Genomic DNA, 20,871 nt, shown 5'->3' with positions numbered 1-20,871 from the left:
CCCCCGGGATGATTTCATTGAAATCTCCCAGTGACCAGTTCAGCGAAACGCGTTCCCCGGAGAGGGCTTTACCGCGAACTGACCCGCCACTCCTCACCTGCTGGAGGCATCGGCTGCTGTTTCATCAGTTTCTATCCCTTACAGACACATGGGATTTTACTATGTCCCCTTAGATGGAAGTCATTTAGATGCAACATGAGATTTAGCCCATTTTGTCCTTGCATAAATTGCAGATGCAGTTGAAGTGCTCACCTGTCACTGCACCTTTGGATTCTGCGAACACATTGCATAATGTGCAATACAAGTTTATTAGCCACCACCTTGGCCGTTTTTATTTCCTTATATGTTTTATATTCCTCTGTTGAGTTCAATGCTGCGCGCGCACGGATGCACGCACGCACACACACACACACACACACACACACACACACACACACACACACACACACATACTCAAGGGGCAACTCAAAGGGTGACAGACACACACACACACACACACACACACGCACGCACACGCACACAAAATCAAAGCACCTAAATGCCTAACCCCAACAATTACCATGACCTAAATTTAATCCTAACCCTGACGTTTTACACTTGGACAGGCCAAAATGTCCTCACTTTCTCATAATGTCCATAATGTCCATAAATTCTTAGTGGTCCTCAAAAAGTGTAAGTACAAGTACACACATATATAAAATATATAAAGAATACATATGAACACACACTGTAACAAATGGCTGAAAAAAGCATCCAGATTGTGACAGTTACATACTGTTTACCATTAAAATAGTTAAAAACAATGCATTCTGGGCAATATTTCCCTTCTCTGGGTGTGATGTTTGAATCAGCAGCGAGGCTCTGCAAATATACAACACACTACTGTATTTCTAAAGGAGGAGAAATCCTTGCATATATATATATATATATATATATGAACTCCTGTAGCTGAGAATATCGAATAATTTCTTTGTTATTCCTTTGAGAATTTAGGATGATCTCAGTTCTTAAGTAATCGCTTTTATCTGCTGTGGTGATCAAGATCACAGTATTGTTTAATGGCTTCACGTTGCTGAATATAGCATATCCGTCATATACATGCACTGTGCATGTGCAACCTATTTATCTTGAGAATTTGTGGAGCAACATAGTCAGAAACAGCTAACTAGGACCTGTTATCCTGTGTTTATTGTGTGTGTGTGCTCGTGCACGTTCTGTGCATGCAATAAATAGTTACGTTCATATTTTTTATGGGGGAATAATCACCAATAAAACATTTAATATTTTTTGGGTCATGTCATGAATTTGTTGTGTTGCTTCTTATCTTGAAGCTCATTGAGTCAATGCTTCGCTTATGAAATATGCCATATAAATAAACTTGACTCGACATTCGTGGAATAATATCGTCTTAATCCTTTTATAACATGCATTATGTTTGTTTCCAGGAATAACCAGCTGCTGATGAACCTGTCCTGAGATGACCGGAGCAATCTGTGGAGCAGTAGGGCAGGTGACCCTCCCACTCTCCTGCTGCAGTGGTGACCTGTTTTTTTTTATGTTAAAAGTACTTGAATCTGACGTGTTCTTTAAACATTGACACGGATACTAACTACAAGAAACACGAAGAAACTTATCTCACGTATATCTTCCATTTCCAACAACTAGTTACACAACAATTCCTCACATTTTTTACAACTCTGTCTGAGTCAGGATGTAATTAGTAACTGGTTCAAGTGGCTGTGTCTTAATTTTTGTTGTAAATTATTCCTATTGTCTGATTTGGTCTGATGTTCAGTCTGTTTGACTCTTATGAGAGATTATTTTTTCCTGCCGTGTTCATATTTTTCAATACTTTTTTCCACAAAGTTAAGCGCTGTGTTAAAGTTGTGTGTCATGTACACCGACAAACATTTTTTCAGACAGATGCACATTGCAAAAATAAGAAATTTACGTTTTTCTGCCTCAATAATAAATACACAATAAATATGACATATAGTGAACTTTAGTTGCATAAGCTTTTTATCATTCTGAGGGGAAATGCTGAAACGACCTGTCTTATCTGAAAAGAAGCTCAGAGACATTGAAATCTGCTTGAAACTGTTGACGTGTCAGAGTGTGTGTACACAACGAGTGCAGTCAAGCCATTGAGGGGGGGATCAAAGGGTATACAGTAGATAGCAACACGCAAGAAATGGATATATTCCATTTCCATACAAAACCTTCAAACCTTGACATCATGTGTGTGTGTGTGTGTGTGTGTGTGTGTGTGTGTGTGTGTGTGTGTGTGTGTGTGGGGGGGGGGGGGGGGGGGGGGGGGGACTTAGCTATCATGTCACATGCTCAGCTAATGAGGGACGTTGGAGACTTTCAGTGTATAAGCTGAGAAGGAGTGTGCTCAGAGGTCATTCACAAGAGAAGGTGGAGCACAGGCCCAGGGGCTACAGCAGGGAGCCAGGTGTGGGATTTGAAGCCTTTGGTCTGGGCCTTTAACCGTCGTTAAGTCATAAGTGAGTGTAATCAGCTCATTTCACCTGCAGACGGACTAATATGTGAAAAGAGGGCGTTAAGTTCCCACTTGTCATGCAAACAGCCTCCGAGAGGCTCACACATTCACCGTTGTGTTTGCTCTGGTGAGCAGCTAAACAGCATCTGTCACACCTATGAAGTGTAATGAACTGTTATGTCCCTTGTAACTTTGTGGCACACTCTGCTGTGGGTATGGCCAACGTGGTCATCTCTCTCACCACCAGGAGTTATTTCAGTGATTCGCTGCAACCCTCCTCCTACCCAGTCCCCTCCAGTCTCCATATCCAGTGTCGGGGTCGAGCTCAGCTGAGTCCACTCATCTCATCTATATCAATCATCTTCATCATATCCGAGGTCCCATTAACCACCGGTGGGTTTCCTATACTATGTAGCCACGCCCCATTTCAACCTTGATGACATCACGGGGTCTAAGCACCAAACAGACTCTCGTTTATATCACATCACTTTCATGAAAACATAACTTTCTTTGGCAGAGGTGATAAATGTAGTGGAGCAGAAAGTAAGACTCTCATGTAACGTTCATGCAAGTATAGCAGCCTACTTGAACGGTCACATTTCACAAATGCTTTGATTACTTGCTCATCAGGTTTGTGATGTAACTTTATGTGTGCATGTGTCTTTAAAGGAGGATATTGTCAACAGAAAGATAAAGGGAGTTATGAAGAAAAAAAAAAAGTGTAATAAATACTCTCTCACCAAAGGACGGATCAACGACTTTCAGCATTTATGTAAAATTGAACTTTTATGTTTTTGTGTATGAAAAGCTGCAGCGGCTGCTCATTGGACACAACACACGTACAATGTGAGGGCTTAATAAAGCACTTAGACAAATAAATCACTCACCCGGAACTGAGGAAACGCTGTATCTTCCGAAGTTATACAAGTGCACAGCATTATCTTCGATCTGATCGTCTGTGATGAAATGCTTTGTATGCTGATACATGCCCATCTTGTTTATATCTTGTAACCCTGGTAACGAAGATACTCTCATCTCTGCCTGAAGCAGCATAGCTCGACATTCCTGGTTCAACCAGGTGACTGCTTTGTGGGCAAAATACGATAAAGTGGCAACAACAAACCAATTTGTTCAACGCCCTTTTACTGTAGCTGAGAGAATACAAATAAAATCTAAATCTACCCTTTTAGTCCAGTTGAGTTGCGTGTGAGGTTTAAGTGAGGAGCAGAGGTATCAGGCCGACACATTCACTCGTATGTCCAATGTTAGGTCAGACAAACAGACAGCAGTCTTTCAGATTATAGTAAACACATGAATGAGTTCACCCTTTTTTATTGATAATGACAACACAGCACAAGGAAAGAAACACAGGCACCACTGCCCTCCTGTGGCTCATGAAAGTCATTACCATACACTAACATATTCAGGGAATATGTTGTTGATGACACCCATGTGCTTAATTATGACAAAAAATAATGAATGTAAACTTTAAGACTTTTTTGGACAATAACCATCTTGAATGTGAGCCAACGGACGTCTTGGCAGAAACCCCAACGCCTTCACAGACTGAAATCTAGAAGAGCAGATAAAGATTTCTGTTGTATTGTTTGACGAGATGTTAACTTGCTCTTACCCCGTTTTGTAACTTGAAAAAAGGAGAAAGCCTTTCAGGGCTTCTCTGGTAATTTTTGAAATAATATTTAGTTAAATAAAGAATAAATTATGCATACATTTTGCAGAATTGTAAAAATATGAAATATGCACACAACGACTGAAGAAATTCTTCAATGGAAAATTCAGCAATAAAATTCCACATGGCAAAGTTCACTATGTTTTTATTGGCAGTTTCTGTATATTGCTTTTCCTGAAAGAAAATCACATGAGCAAAACAAAGGCAATAATAACTTGTTATATATGCTCAGCTGTACCCAGTAATAATGACTTTCATGTTCTTGGCAGTAGTTTGAAATCCATGCAACACATTAATGGTTCATTGATTCAGTACTAAAAAAACATTATTTTTCTTGGCCGAGGGTTAATTTGGTATTTATTGTAATGGACAAGTGAAAAAACTGTAAGTGACAAATATTTTCTCATCTCCAACACATTCATGGAACGTCACCAAACCTTCCACCTACGTCTCTCCTGTACATTCAGAGCAGACGACGGCGCCACGCTCCGGTACCATAATGCCTGCTTTGTTTTGTTCTCTTGGATTAATAAATTAAAGACAATGGTACGCCTATGTTGCAAGGTGATCCTAGTATTCATGTCTATTTGCACTGCCCAGGTTCTTATGAACTGTGCTGATCAGTATTCAAGTTTTCCCTTAACGATTTACTTCTGTGCTGGATATTGGACTAAAGTTGTTAAATGTTCTCCCCCACACCATCATCCTCGTCATTTGTGGATTTACATTGTGTGACACAGTACAAGAATAAAGCTTAAGTAATCATTATGTACATGTACTAAGAAAAAAAGAACAAAATTACTCTTGCAAGTGTATATGTTTGTTTTACAGTGCATACCCATGCGATACCACATGCAGTAATAGTGAATGCATGAAGACGTTGACCATGCATGACCCTGCTCAGAGACGCCCACGTCCCCCAGAAGTGGCCGTCTGCTGCCGTCCTGAAACCCCTTGCAAGATTTTCTATTGAATCCCACTGACGTATTAAGACGCCACATCCTGGCTGCTCTTTAACACGTGAGATAAGCGATACTCTCTTGTGATGTGGATGACATATGCCTTACATACATACATACATACATAAATCCGTCCTGATCTAAACACACTGGTTTAATGGCTCCTACTGAAAAGTTTTACCATGGCAAACAGAACAGAACTAATCAGAACCACTGAACTCGTTGCGAGTTGGCACTGCTGCATGGGAAAAGAAAACCAGCATCATCCTACGACGACACCAAAAGATTTTTTTTTAACCATGGAATTGTAATGAATTCAATCACTGGCACATAAACATACGTTTTTTTTCGTTTTTGTTTTCAATTTTAAAATCCTTAACTAAAGCAAAAACAACCAGCCTCGAGAAGCCTCGTGGTTTTTTACATTTGAAACTGCTCCATTACAAAAGGCTTAACAATCACATAGTACATGGGGGGGGGAAATCACACAAGTAAATCACAGTGTTGTGAGGAGTCGAGTAACAAAAATATTCACCGTGCAACAATAATTTGCGAACAAAAAAGGCAACAAAACAAAAATTCGTAACATAAACAAGGCATATTAGCAATCCCTGTTTCGCTTTCACATATGACAGCTTTTGATGTACAGCTCATAAAAAGATACATTTACAGTTCAAAATTCAAGTAGGTATCGCGGATCACCGATAAATCGCAACTTTTAATTTTTAAACAGATGATACACATACCTTAAATACCTTTGAGCTGACTTGTTCCATGTGTGTTCAGTGTTGTACGGGGGTCAGTAGAATGATGCTAAACAAAACAAGTAGAACTCAGACCCACTGACAAACTTAAAACACTTGTGTCCAGCTTGTAAATCATATACAACACGAGGCAGAGGCTGGTTTTATTACAATGCTCTTTCTGATTATAAAATATTTGCTGACATAAACTTCTAAACCGTATGAAACACAGATGTTTTGTCTGGGAAACAAAAACTACTCCTCAATTGTAAAACACGTAGCAGCATGCAGCTTGTTGGCAATTGTTGCCCAGGGGGTGAAATTAACAGTTTGTGCCTGTAAAGAAACAATTAACAGGAAGTGTGAATATTATATAAACCTCCAGACAAAGCTGTGTCCCAATTCACGGGTCGACCTCCTTCAGAGGACGCAGTCTACCCGGACAATAAAGGAGGCGGCCTTTGTGGGCTGGGGAGACCGCTAAGGCTGAACCACAATGAGTCGGTCTGATCTACAGAGGATTTCGATGATGGGTGTCACCAGCTCATCCCGCCCTTATTGCTGTTACCTAGCAACGGAGCTGAAGTTGGACACAGCGAGAAAGTTTGAATGCCCCTTGATTTTTTTAACGTGCGCAACATTGGCTGTTTGGTTGACTTGAAGTGTGATACTTCAGCAACGGATGTCTCATTACTTGCCGGCGCCATTACCTCTTTGAAAAACAGTAAAACGCAATGAATTCTGGGATAGATTGGGATAGATCCACCCATTGAAGCCTTCATTTCTTGGGGATGAAAAGACTAATTTCTCATCCGCGTTTGAAGGGGTCTTCAAAATGAAACGGCCTGATCCTGCCACCTTGACGCAATCGCTCTTCCAATGCAGCCTCCGAACGGTACAGCCCCTGAATTGAGACACAGCTCACAACTCTTCACGGAACATTAGGTTTGTCTATGACACAGATTCCACGTCAGTTTCACCCCTTCACATACATCACAACGTGAAATAAATAAAAACGCAGACTCCCAGAGGAGAGTGTCGGCAAGATATTTGTGTGAATGTGACACGTCACTTTGTATACACATTGAATCATGTGTATTTACAAATCGGATGTTAACTGTGGCCTCTATTTCATTACGGTTACGGTCCTTGCATTGCAAAATCAAGAGTTAAAAAAACAACAAAAAACACAGTATTGACATTCAGTTTCCCTTTTAGCACTTCTGCACTGATGTACCCTGAACACATCAGTGTCCTGTTCGACTTCTGCTCCTGCAAGATTAAAGACACGAACTACATACGTGGCACTGACGCCCTTTAACCCCTACATAATATAAATGAACCATTCAAATGCCACCAAGACACTCACAATGTCGCCATACATTTCTTAAAGGCTGATTTTTTAAAAGCGAATGAAAACGAATGAGTGACCAGGTGATGTATTCATACGTATTCTTCTCAGTTATTACCCTTTGTGCATCTCAACCAAGTACCTGCATCTAAAAGAAGGAGGGGAAATAAAAGTGATGCTAGACTCTTCTCCCTCAGGAGGCAGCTCCCAATGATTTCATGGCACCAATACGTTTATTACACGGTTCCCTCAAGTGTTGGCCTCTTTGTCGACACAAACTCAAATTTTGAATTCATTCGTTGACTAACAAATATGTAAAGAACAGTAAACTTTTGGACAATTTCCGGTTCGGGCTAACAGTCCACTGTCCCCGCACAACCTCTTTTGTGTAGTCGTAAAATTGTTCAAGAGAAAAATAAGTGGCCATGCCGCAGAGTATTGCTAAGACGTCATTTCATGGCTTACGGACGGCCAGTTGATTGGTCCATCGGTACGTCTCGGTGACTGTACCCACTTTCCAAAAGGAATCTCAGTTTCCCTCATTACGTTCAGCCTTTTAATGTCACAAATCCCAGGTGTGCTCCTGCTGAAGCAGCTCGACATGTGAGGGGTCCCACCTGTTGCTAACCAGTGCACTGAGAGTGACGTCATTTTTGTCCATATTGTGGCCACGGACTTCCTGGTTCCCTTAATCTGTCTTCCCATTCTCCTGAGGCGTGCTGGCTTTGCTCTGGTGAGCCGAGCGCAACACCTTGTAGCAGCCACGGGCGATCTTATGCATCCACATAATGTTCATGACATCCAAGCAGATGCTGGAGCAGATCCAAGCTACGCGGCCACCCCACGGCACAAGGTAGAAGGCCTCCGTGCCATAGACTGCATACATGCGACTGTAGTAGACGGGCATGACGGCGATGCGTACCACGAAAAACACTACTGCCATGGCAACGCCATTTGCCATGTTGGGCCGAGAGGACTTGGCATAACCTAGTACCTCAAAGAACCAGCTGAAACAGAAGACAAATTTAAAAATACAGTATCTAGCAATATTAAAATGTCAATATCTAAAAGTTTCATTCATGAGTAACTTGAACCTTTACAGTGCATGAGAGTTTAAGTATGTCAGGTATGACCTCAGCTTTATTAAGATAAATGGTTTGAAAACTGCTTGTGCATATAATTACAATTCCTAACAATCCAAACAACTTCTGACACATCTCAAGAAATGTTAAAAAATTTAGCCTGAATCCTGAATTAAATAACGCAAAGAGGATACATACCGCTGGTTCACACATGGTGTAGAAAACTCAGCGAGCAGACGGAAGTTAGCAAAATAAGGCAACATTCCTTCGCCCTGGAAGAACAAGGCAAGAACAGGAAAACCACAGAAAATGAAATGACCAGCAGGCATGAAGCTGCTGAGCGATCTGCTCCTCAGTGAACACCATCCATTGTCAGTATCTAGCAGATCCACAGCACTTACATCAATGACAGCAAAGATCTCGATTAACTATCAAAACGAAGGTATGTTTAAGATTGAAATACTTTTTTGGACCTTTGATATTTTGTATTTGATTTTAAATTTAAGAAATAATTGTAAGGAAGGGGGAAACTCTAAAATTACATGAAGTTCCCACCAAACTTAGACCCATTTGACACATCTAACAAAAGACCCTTCTCTGTCAGGGCACATTATTATTCCTTCAGAATTTGCAGGCCAAAATTAGACTGCCATCTCCAATTTCACTTCCTGATGATTCATTCTCTATATTTATTGAGAGCAGGAACTCGTACTACCCTACAGGAGGGGCACAAAGAATTGGCCATTGACAAAGTCATATCAATGTGGCCAGTAACTTTCAATGCCCCAGTCCAAAACTTTCATATAAAATTGGTAAGAAACTCGTCACCATAATCCTCCATCTTTCAAGAAACCGAGAGGACAAGGTTCAAATGCAGAAATGCTCACATAAAACTATACATTTGTCTGCACTGAGGTAATAATCACTAACGTATCTTTGCTACTATTGCTAGCTAACTTTGATTATACATACAGATTTATCTATATATATATAAATAGATATAGATAACTTTCGAGAGACAATTCATCCGAATAATATCTCAACAATAGAAAACGGTATTAAGCAAATATCAAAAGCACAGGTTTTGATAAACATACTGTACAATCATACATTCATTCATTCAGCCAGCCACTGGTTGGAGGAGAGATTAAAAGCCATGCAGAGAAAAAAAGTAAAATGTTTTCACTGCCAAACATGTCACAGTTTAAGAGTTCATGGCCGGAATGCCACTTTGTCTTGTATGTAATCTGAGCTCAGAGCTGAGTTATGACTGCTTGAGGCAATTCCTGATGAAACTTGTAATATCAACAGTCATATGTGTTTTACGAAAAGCAACAACAGCTGCGTTTGCTAAGAGGCCCTATTATAAGATAAGCGCTTTCTTTATTGAGACTTTTTCTCAGCACCCCCAACTCTGACTTACTTCCAGCATTCCTGGATATACTTGCATGAATTTATTTTATTTTTTAAATAAATTGCACAATTTTTCAACTGCTGCTAAGTAGAGAGATGAAATGAGAGATAACCATAAAACCAATATGGTTTCAGGAGACCCGAGCTTAAAAAACATTGACCTTGCCACAATACTAAATCATCTGTTATGTCAAAGCTGCTGTGGCTTTATTTATAGGTTTTGACTGAAGCCTTAGCAAGAGCTGCTATTTGGTGTTATGTCTCATTCCAGTCAATACAAAACAAATCAAAGTCTAAATTTGGTTAAAAAAAATACAGTATTCAATTGGACAAAAACATCCACAGAAATGGATTCAAGGTGACTCTTCTTGTGGCCTGATTTATAAAGCATGTAAAAAGAAGACTTACCGTCAGGGCTGAAACAAAATCTGGCCATTGAAATATACTTACTACAACAAACAGGGTGCATCTGCATTTCAGTGTTTCTACCTTGTGATTTGAACTTTCCACCGGGCATGAGAATGCCAATACCTCTAGGAACTGGTAAGTCCATACTGTGACTGGGCATCATATCTGCTCAGTGCAACACAACAGCAATAACAGCAGACAAGACAGGAATAAAGAAGTCCCCATCTAGATCCAGACCCAGCTCTGGGGTCTCTGAATGATACACAACCCATTTTTGGTAGTTTTTGCATGAACAGGGATGACACACCCCAAAGTGCTTGTTGGTAGTTTTTGCATGTGGGGTTTAAAGAGGGGCTTTTTGTGTTAAAGTCAGCGGAAGACACAGAGACAGACAAGACTGTACACATACATTAGAAAAAGATTATTGAAATGAAAAAACAGATGCCGCCACAATTGGAAGCGCCTCAGAAGCGAGACTAACAACACTGAGAAGAAAGCATGCATCTGATATTTAAACAGCATATATATGTTCTGCTTTTTAGTTAAGCTTTAGTCAAGTCAGATTATGCTGCTATCAGATCAGTCAAAGTCATTGAACACTCTCACAACATTAGTGGCAGACTGATCAATAAGCAAAACATACCAAGATAAATATAATCATATTAAATACAGGTTTCCCAAATCCAAGTACATTTAATTGCCTTAATTAGGCTGTACAACTCAGGATTTAATGTTTGTATAGAATAGGTTCAGGTTTTTGTGTATTTTACATGTACACTTCCACATAAACACACTCAACACAACAACTAATGAGACAACATATTTGAAGACATAACTAAATCAAATGAAAAATGACATCCAAGGTTATGAAGAATTTAATGCAAATGTAATAGCGCCAGAAGTAATTTGACTCGCAATGTGTTTTCTTTTTTAAATCACAGTCGTAAAATGTGGAGCATTCATTCTGTTATCCCAAATGAGCATCAGATCTGGTCTGAGGAAACAGTCACGAGTGTCCAGTAACAGTATGGCCTACTTCATCTCACCGACCTAATGGTTTTTAGACACAGGTGCTTGCTCTGTTTCTCCAACTGAAAGGCCAGATTTACAGTCAGTAATCAATCAGAACTTTCTGATGACAATGTGACACTGTTTCAATTTAGATGTAGAAATGTGTAAAAAGTAAAAATGATGCGTGTCACATTTAAGACGAAATCTGTTAATCCAGCCGACGACTTGAATATTGTATAGGGTGAGATGTACATCTGGATTTCTGCTTTGACACAAGTCGTCCTCAGTGCTGTGCTGAACTTGGCACTGGCAACATAAAACTACAAGTATGGAACTAAGCAATGTAAAGCATGTAGTTCTTTATTTTTAATCCAAGGACAGTTTAAGTATGGGGACTCAGAAGCAGAGCAACGCACGCTATATGTCCTTTTGAGTTTTCCTATAAAGAGCATTTATTGTTGGGGAACTGATGGAATTCCCTGCAAGTTTTCTTCACTCTAAGTAAAATGGTTATAAAGGAAAAGACTGACTTTAAAGAGCAACAACAACAGTAATTCCATTGGTTACACCTGACAGAATACTTCCAGCATAGTATTAGAAAAAGGACTTGGCTATTTGGTGAGGGCCTCAACCACCTGGGGTCATATGGATGCCATTCTCTGAGCGGTTTTGTCAGTATTCCCTCACTGCAGAGGGTCGAGAGGTGTGTGAAGCAAGAGAAAGAGGAGGCAGACTTAGGTTCTGGCACAAAAACAAGACAGGCTGAAGGCACTGCAGATAGGCAGGTATGTTATTGAGACAGTCAAATACTGTTTGTTTGGCATGCACAGCAAAGAGAAAGATACCCCGTCTGTGTATGAAGCTGCCGGCATGCACACAGTGGTTACCGCTCGGGGTTCAGCTGCGCTAAGCTCCGAAAAGCTCAGCTTGAGTCATAACAACAGTGAAGGGGATCGGTTAAAAACAAAACAGAGAGCACAGAAACTGGAAGAGCAAGGTGAAGGGGGGGAGGGAGGGGGGGTCATCAGCCAATATCATTATTGAGCATTCCATGCAAAAAATACCATAGTCATTCATTTCTATAGTATATTATGCGACAGATCCTGGAGACCTAGAGGGTTTCGGACTGAACCAAGAGTGAACAGCACTGCCGAGTACGCTCGACAAGATAGGAGCCAACTGAATACCAGCAGCACAGGAATTGTGATCATGCTAATAACCATACCCACAATTGATGTCACCAGAAAGAGGGCCTTTACAATGCAAACTGCTGGACCTCAATGAAATGTGTCAAACTAAGGTTACATCCATACTACTACATTTTCATTTGAGTGTTTTCAAACTAAAAAGGATCTCTGTCCACACTAGCATTTTGGCTCTGCATCAGCTATCCCATCCATACTATCATGCCTTAAAAACGCATTTTACATGACCAGAATTGCTTGAATAATATCTTGTCTTCTACGCATGTAAGCAGTTGTGTCATTTTCTTCCAGAAGGTGGTCATGTGATAGGACAACTTGGTGAAGTCTATGTCTGAAATGGAGGTGGTGTTGATGCATTTTCAAACGAATACGTACTAGTGTGGATGTAGCCTAACATGGCACCTGTGCATATCAATGTTAGTACGACACACCTCATGACAATGTATAGACTGTGTTCAATAGTTTTGAGACAAAACACAACCACAGAAGTGGCAACAAACATAAAAACATCTCAACAACGTCAAAACTGTAGCCACTGCTGAAAACACCAAACTGTGGACTTTATCCATCCATATAATTTCCTTCTCTGATGTTTGTACAGTTTTGGGTGCATTCTTTCCACATATACTCACTATGCTTAACCTGTGCATATTGAACTAACCTATATGAGCTGAATGGCTGCGTGGGGACAGCCATGGACACTGAACAGTGACTAAATTCGTTAAAACACCCAACTCGGCAGGACACAGCTGTTCACCCTTGGTTGTCTCCTTCCCATCTTGCCTGCACGTTCTGCTATTGGACAATAGGGCACTCACCAGTACATAGTAGTAAGCATACAACGCTGCCAGATGGTGAACTACAAAAAACTTGTCCCCTATCGCCTTCCAATAGTAAAATATTAGCAGCAGATCTGCAAAACAAAAGTACAGAGGACAGAGAGATGACATGTCATTGGTGCAATAAAAACATTTGGAGTGCATACAACTGATAAAAAGCATGCTGTGAACTTGAAATACTTTATTTAGAATTGTCTGTGGTAGGGCTGGGTGATTAAACGATATCGATAATTATCGCAATATAACTTTTCTTCGATAGAGATTTTTAAGACATGCCGATATAACGTCGATAGAACTCATCCTGTCCATGTTTTGACAGACAACACGAACAGCCAATGAGATCATGTGGCTGGAAAGAGTTATGTTCATGTTTTCAGCTACGTTCATAGTTTCAGCGGGTTTCCACCCCTGAATAATTATAACACTACTGCTTCAGGACAGACATTTTACATAAACACAAATGTGCAAAAAGGTTATTTCCTGATTATTTAGATTATATCGCGATATATTTCGATATCGACTGATATCGCCATAGTCTGTGGCTAAAACTTAATGGTGTCATCAAAGGATCAAGTGTATCGTATCTTTTACAAAAGTTTTAATTAAACAGTATGTTTCTCTTACCAGATATGAGGTAGCCTGTTGTGATGGCCACATTAGTCTTCACCAGTGTAGGATCTCCCCTATTGAAAATACACATTTGGTTTGACTGGGTTTGTCTGATGAAAGTCACTTTGTTCTGGCCTTGGTAATTTCAAAGTGTGGCTATTTCAAACGGTTGTAAAAAAAAAGATATTTTAAATAAAAGAAATGGAAGGAAAATTTGCCAAATATCAGCTAACTTTACCCCAAGTCCCACCTCTCATCCATGCCTGTCAAGCTTTCTATTCTAGCACACCACAGAAGCAGACCCCACCGATGATGCTGGAAGATGTAACACTCAAAGTTATTTGTAATATTTGAAACAATAGGGATTAAATTTAATTTCTCAATTTAAAAAAGGAGGTTTCTCATTTCTGGCAGATCAATCATCACCAAAATCATAACTGTGGCTGGTAGAGATGTTCTGATAAAAATGTTTCCCTTCCCGATACTAATTCAATGCCAAATTCTCACCAGACTGGGTCTTCATTGACGGCATCATCGAAGAACAAGATGGAGAGACAGAAGATTCCCACCAACAGTGCGTGAAACGTTGAAACTGTCCTAAAATGGAAAAAAAAAAAACATACAGGTGTGATCAGAGACGTGTGAGATTTGATGTTAAATAAGCTTGTCCAAAGGATTTTTAGAGATTTATCTTTATTCATCAGAAGTGCTTTGTTTTAAGGTTTAGCTCTGAGCTTTTAGCACAGTGAATGAACAGATTCCCGGTCAGGGCTGGAGACAGATTCAGACCAATTAGACTAATAGATAAAACACTGCTTAAGGGACAGAATGGCACATAGTCCCAGTCCAGCAGGGAGACCAACAGTTGCTTTTCATTATATTCTGAATGATGTCTCACTATGGGGAGCAAGTCTCATCGTGACAATTACTCTCATTAAGCAAATCTTGATTAAATAACAGACATTACAAATACAGCCTAACTAGCCATGTTTGTACGTAGTATTACCGCCGACCTTCATTCAAGGCAGAGTTGCTTTCCTTGCAAGCCATGCTTGACATTACCGTAAGTGAGGACGGATTTGTTTGAGCAAGTTATTTTGGTTAAAACCAACAAAGAGTAGAAGCATCATCATCAATACCATCTGACATCAGACAACTTGCCAAAAAGAAGGATCTCCAGCTATGCATTAGAGATTTAACATAAAAAAAAACCCTGATAGGAAAAAAAGTTTCCCCAGACCACCAATGTAAGATAAAAAAAGAATCCATACACCACCGCAAAATGTTGACCAGACCAATTGCTGCATCAGCATGGGGAGAATGGGGGTTTGTTGTAGCAAGTTTAAGTATTTTGTTTCATTAGGTTACATTTGAAAATGGTTTGATCTGCCAGTTTATCTCCTTCTTGTCTCATTTGTTTGGTCAGTTGTTTGAGCCAACTGTTTTGTTCGTGGTATTTTGAGTAGAGTTCTGTTTGGTTGACCTCTTTATAAATAAATCCCATCTTTTAAAAAACTCATCCTGTGCTCTTTTGTCATTTTATTGCTTGGGGCCTGACTGTCTACACAGAAAAGAGTGTACATCAACTGAACAGATGCTGGAACACACTTGCAGCAGTGGTTAGGAGGTAGAGGAGGAGCCAATAACGGAGGATACAGTGGCTGTCTTTGAAAAACAACAATGCACGATGCATTATTTATGCTACCTTGCATTAAAAGGTTTGTCACGTGGCACATGAATTATCTGTGGAAATTCATGTTTCAGTGGATGATCAGACAGTGTGAAGGGCATCACATGAATTCAGCCATAGCATCTAAGAAGAAAACCATTGCTCACTTAAACTTGTTGTGATACTGAGCAATGTACTGAGTTATCTTCTATACTTTGTACCGGAATTTTGCACAATCTGGCCAAAATCTGTGGACAAGAGGTTGAGGATGGTAGGGGGTAAATAAGTTGCACTACTGTAGGGACATGTTTGGCATAATACAGTTTGAGAAAAAAAATAAAACATTGCATTGGGTTTCCACCACACTGCCAGAACCTTGAAGCAGTGCCCTGTAGAGCAAGCATTACAAAACACACAATGCATCCTACTGGTGAGTCAGATGTTTGTGTCACAGGAGCTATGTAGGTTGACTGCCAGTGCTTATCTTTGGACCCAGCTGAAACAAAACCCTTCTGGCCAACATCCGAGCTGAGCACACACTCCCTGCCTCACGAAGCATGTGTGTTTTACAACTCATCAAAATCATCGGTTCATGTCAGGTCACCTTGAGTTCCATTCCACCTTCTGCTTGTCACCGAGGCCGAGGAAGCCAGGGCTGACTCGTATGGACACCCAGGGGCTGACTTTGTGGAAGAGCCACTGGAAGGTGAAGAAACTGGTCACTGAGATGGTGAGGATAAGCTGGCTGAATGGGTCCATGGCCATCCAACCCCACTGTGGGAGGAGGGACACAGAGAGGGTAAAGGTTAGACAGAAGACTTCAGCCAAAGTAAGCTGACCTAGATATTGGAGTAAGTTTTCAGGCCAGTGGGGCCGAGCAACAGAACAATATCAATGATTATCCCAATATAACAATATAAAAATACATTGTTCTGCCCATAAAATCACAACCTTCACTCAGATTAATCACAGCATTCACATTAATTAATCAGTCAACATATATGTCTCTATCATAGTAACTGACTGTAAGGAAGACTTGCACTGGAACTGTGGGTGATAAAAGTAATGTTTTTAATGTGAAATTACAGGACTCTATTCTCATGTATCCTGTCCAGTGTGAATACATCTCCCCAAATGATCTTTATATCATAAAAAGTATTTAAAATGGATTGTAATGAATCTCATTAAACTCAAATGTACCCACGTGTGATGCTGGATCACAAGGCCAACAGCTAGAAGCTAATTTTTAGGTACTTTGTCTATTTTAGGGGGATTTATGTGGGACTGGTATTTCAGGTTAACTTTAAGGGGTCAACCCTGTGAGAGTGGAACATTGGTTCATGTTATAAATGCTCATCAGCACGCAATGTTTCAACAAAATCTATTTCATTCCTACTCATACGCAACTTACTACCAAATCTAGGCCTTGAATTATTGTGGTGTGCAGTAAAACCAGGCCCTATAGCTTAAAGCCATTGTTAAACCTAAAAATCTATTCAACATGTCTATATTTGGATCAAAAGCACGTCAACAAAAGATCCAAAATTAGCAGCTCTTCACTCTGGCATGCAGCCAGTAAAATGTAAATGTATGTCAGTGACAGAGGTCCATGCTCTGCAGCCACTGTGAGTCCTGACCACCGAACTGTTTGGAGCGTGGTTCATTGAGCTATTTGCCAAGTCTGTTAACCTAAAAGACATATTTACAGTGGGTCTCCCCAGTAATAGAACTGGGTATCTTCCAGGTCAGGCAAACAAAACACACACACACCTCACTCCCTGGAGCTCTAGCCTCTGCGATTTTCTACCGGCCTTTGTTCCTGTGTTATACCAAAGAAATGCTTGAGGGCCTCACTGAAATCGCTGTAACCAAGAAAAAGCCACCGGGGAACTGAGGCCATTCCCACAGAGCCCTCTCCTTTTGCCTGCACATAATGCATTCGTGGTCAGTGAGTAGCAGTACTTTAAAATAGCATACTGGGAGACAGAAATACTTTTATTGTTCTTATAGGGACACTTGAAGAAACTATAAGCAGGATTCTGCCTGAAGTGATACCTGATGCCTTTTGTTAAGCTTACAAAGCACCGACTGTGTAAGGTACACACAAGTTCCATACAGGACACTGTAACCAAGGCCACATGGTTATAGAGGTCGACTCAAAGACAGGCTACAGACAGGAAACGCCATGGACAAATGTATAGAATGTCCCCATAGACTGGATGTTAAGATGGACGACGTGTCTCCACTTTCTCCTGTTGTACAACAATGAAGCTGAAATAACTCAGGTCAAATAAATATTTCTCAAGGGTGGTTTCGGTCACTGATTTTTTCTAAAAGATGGTTTCTATCATTTTAGGTCTGTTAGTTATTTGTTGCTAAAAAAACTAGTTGAAACAAAAATGCATGTGTGCATGTGAAAATCTACACTCTGGAATAAATAAGTATATAAGAAGTAAACCCAAAGTAACACCATGACTTATGAGCAGTGTTATTCAGCCCCCTGCTGATTTTTTTTAACCTCATTTTGATCATCATTGCGATTTTGTTTTCACTTCAGTCTCTTTGTTGGTTTGTATGGGGTTTTTTTGTAAGCAAGATTACGTAACACTACTGGACGAATAACCACATCCGGATCAGGGGGCGGATCCCAGAATTTTCCCTTTCATTAACATGGTGAGAAAAGGCGTTTACCAACATTGTCTCTAATATCCCAGGGAATAATGAATGAAAAAAAAAAAACGGCATGTGTATTTACAGGACTGCAGTGGTTGATCTAGATTTATTTTTGCCTTAAAGGGGCCACAAAATTGAGACAGAGGGGCAACTTACATGTCCAACATCCATACACAGTTCCTGACTCAGAAAGATGCACATTTAAGTCATTCCTTGTTTACCCTTAACTCAACCTTTTTGAGCAAAGCCACACATCACTGAATATATTGTTGTATGTTTAAGCAGATTGAGAATAACAAAAATTCGTAACAAATTGTCAGATTTATTTTGGGTGTTGTTGGTAACTGACTACTGTTCGATCCCAGTCTTCCCCATCTGCATGCCTAAGTGCTGCCCATAGATGCCCTGTATGGATGTGTGTGTGAATGGCAATAAGCTGTACTGTAAAGCGCTTTGAGTGGTCATTAAGGCTGTAAAGATACGGACCATTTACTACTTTATTAAATATTAAAAAAGTAAAGATGACTGACGGGGAAAGGGGCCAATCAGATTTCACTTGAGGCCTGTGCCCCCCCCCCCCTGGTAACGCCCCTGGAGGAATGATCTTACACACTGAACCTTTAAGGGGGGGGGGTGTTGGGCCTTAGTGAAGGTTTGCACTATACTAGGGGTTATTCTAGTTTGTTATGATCACAGCCATTAGGACTTGCAGGCCTGGGCACGCCTCAAAAACAGACCTGGCATCAGTTTCCCTAGAAGGGGTGGTGTCTTATTTCTACTGCACGGGGAAGACACAGGTTGCTTCCTGGAAGGTTGTTTTCCTCTCCTCCATGTTCCTATGACGACTGGCACGTACGGTTAAATGCGCTTGCGTGAAACGGGGTGGGCCGTGGAAACGAAAGCATTTCGGTGGCGTCACGAAAACAAGACGCAGGTTAGAAACCCATTGACACCGAATAACACGTTGTCGTCAAAGGATTTCAAGCCATGCAGCAAAGCGTGCGCACGTATATACACACACAAACAAACACAAACACACACACACACCCACAAAGCCAAATCACGCCGCATTGCCTGGACAGCAGCTGGAGGACCAGACACTGGCCTGGTGGTGTTAGTGTGGAGCAGCCCCCCCCCCCCCCCACACGAAAACAGCGCAGGTGGGGGAACCGAACGTACCTTTTGACTTTCATCCAGATGATTAGCGCGTCACTCTCTGCGCTGTGTGGTTCCCAGGGTCACGCGCGGAACGGAGTCGTGTGTGCTGGGCAGAAGACGCCACATCCATGTCGAAAACACAGCCTGCCTGCCTTTCCTGTCACACACGCACACGCACGCACGCACGCACGCTAACAAGTTGCGGGGTGTGCGGTGGTCCTCCCGCCGCTGCTCCGTGCCCGTTCCGCGATGTTCACCGAGGAGAAGCCCACAGTGTGACAACATGGAGCGCGCATGGTGGCTGCAGAGGCGATGATCGTGAAGCTCGACGCTCGATTACTGAAGCGACAGCACAGGAGAGGGTGGGAGGTGTTGGTGTGTGTGAGGTAGCACGCACGCACACACACACACACACACACACACACACACACACACACAGCCTCTCTCGCTCTCCAACCCGCAGAGATCATATTTCAAGTGAATTCTTAAAGAAACACACCCGCGTGCGTCTAGTTCAGTGCCGTTGGCATGGTGCCTAAACCCTTATCCCAATTTAACCCTAACCCTCAAACAATCCTTGAATAAAATTGATAGTTGGACTGTTACCATCCCAACTAAATACCTAACCTTAATCTTTATTGCACTGGAAATTACTAGTTGTGCTGGGATTATTAATTAATCGATTCAGGGTTTAAAGGTCCAGTGTGTGAGACTTAGGTGAAAGGGATCTATTGGCAGAAACTGAATATAAAATAATCTTTGTGATGTTTTCACTGGTGTGTTTCATCGATATTTTATGAAATGTTGTTTTCTTTACCATTATATTTAAATACTTCGAAATTATATCGGGAGCAGGTCCTCTCTACGGAGGCCGCCATGGTTTTATTTTTTTACAGTAGCCCAGACTGGACAAACTAAACACCTTTTGAGCTTTTATGACAACTGAAGGCTACCACAGATTGTTGATCATGTTTGGAAGGGGTTGATGAGGTGAGGGGTGTTCAGCTGCAACATCCAATTTCACCACTAGATGTCACTCAATTCTACAGACTGAACCTTTAAGGAATTAATCGGTATGTTTTTAATCTGCCTGTGTAGCACTCATTAAAAGGATAGTAACAGTAACTAATGGGAGGATAACAGTGGACATTTAGGCTATAAACATGGTGTAAATTGCGCCGTTTCGAGTCGAATTTGTCGGGGCTTCCGATCACTTTTTTTTACATTTGAGGAAGTGGTCACCATTTACTTCAATTGCTTTGGATTTAACTACAACGTTGTTTACCCCTGAAACTCCAAAAGTGTTTTGTGAACTCAAACACTTCACCCACCACTCCATCGGCATAGTGGTGAGTAGATAATAGGTCCATTTTCATTTACCAGTGAACTATCCCTTTAAGAGTGCTGCGTTTTAACTCAAAGTGCTCTTTGTGGCACTTGCCCGGCCAAAATGTCCTCACTCTCTAGGTTCTTGGCTCAAAATGGTTCTCACAAGTACACACACACACACACACACACACACACACACACACACACACACACACACACACACACACAC

General features: G+C 41.0%; 1 protein-coding gene across 1 annotated transcript; it reads right to left on the bottom strand.

Annotated features, from left to right (window-relative positions):
• Window positions 1-7,583: 7,583 nt before the first annotated feature.
• On the bottom strand, window positions 7,584-19,706 carry LOC117753837 (TLC domain-containing protein 4-B-like). The gene is made up of 7 exons (XM_034572269.1): window positions 19,335-19,706; window positions 16,087-16,256; window positions 14,321-14,410; window positions 13,829-13,887; window positions 13,184-13,278; window positions 8,527-8,600; window positions 7,584-8,253 (listed from the first exon to the last, which is right to left on the bottom strand). Exons 2-7 carry the CDS (start codon window positions 16,245-16,247, stop codon window positions 7,935-7,937), a joined length of 798 nt encoding a protein of 265 aa, XP_034428160.1. The 5' UTR covers window positions 16,248-16,256; window positions 19,335-19,706; the 3' UTR covers window positions 7,584-7,934.
• Window positions 19,707-20,871: the final 1,165 nt, after the last annotated feature.

Source organism: Hippoglossus hippoglossus, chromosome 20, assembly GCF_009819705.1.
Source record: "Hippoglossus hippoglossus isolate fHipHip1 chromosome 20, fHipHip1.pri, whole genome shotgun sequence".
Lineage (NCBI taxonomy): Eukaryota > Metazoa > Chordata > Actinopteri > Pleuronectiformes > Pleuronectidae > Hippoglossus > Hippoglossus hippoglossus.
The sequence above is the reverse complement of the archived record's forward strand: the minus strand, read 5'-3'. Positions and strand labels throughout refer to the sequence as shown.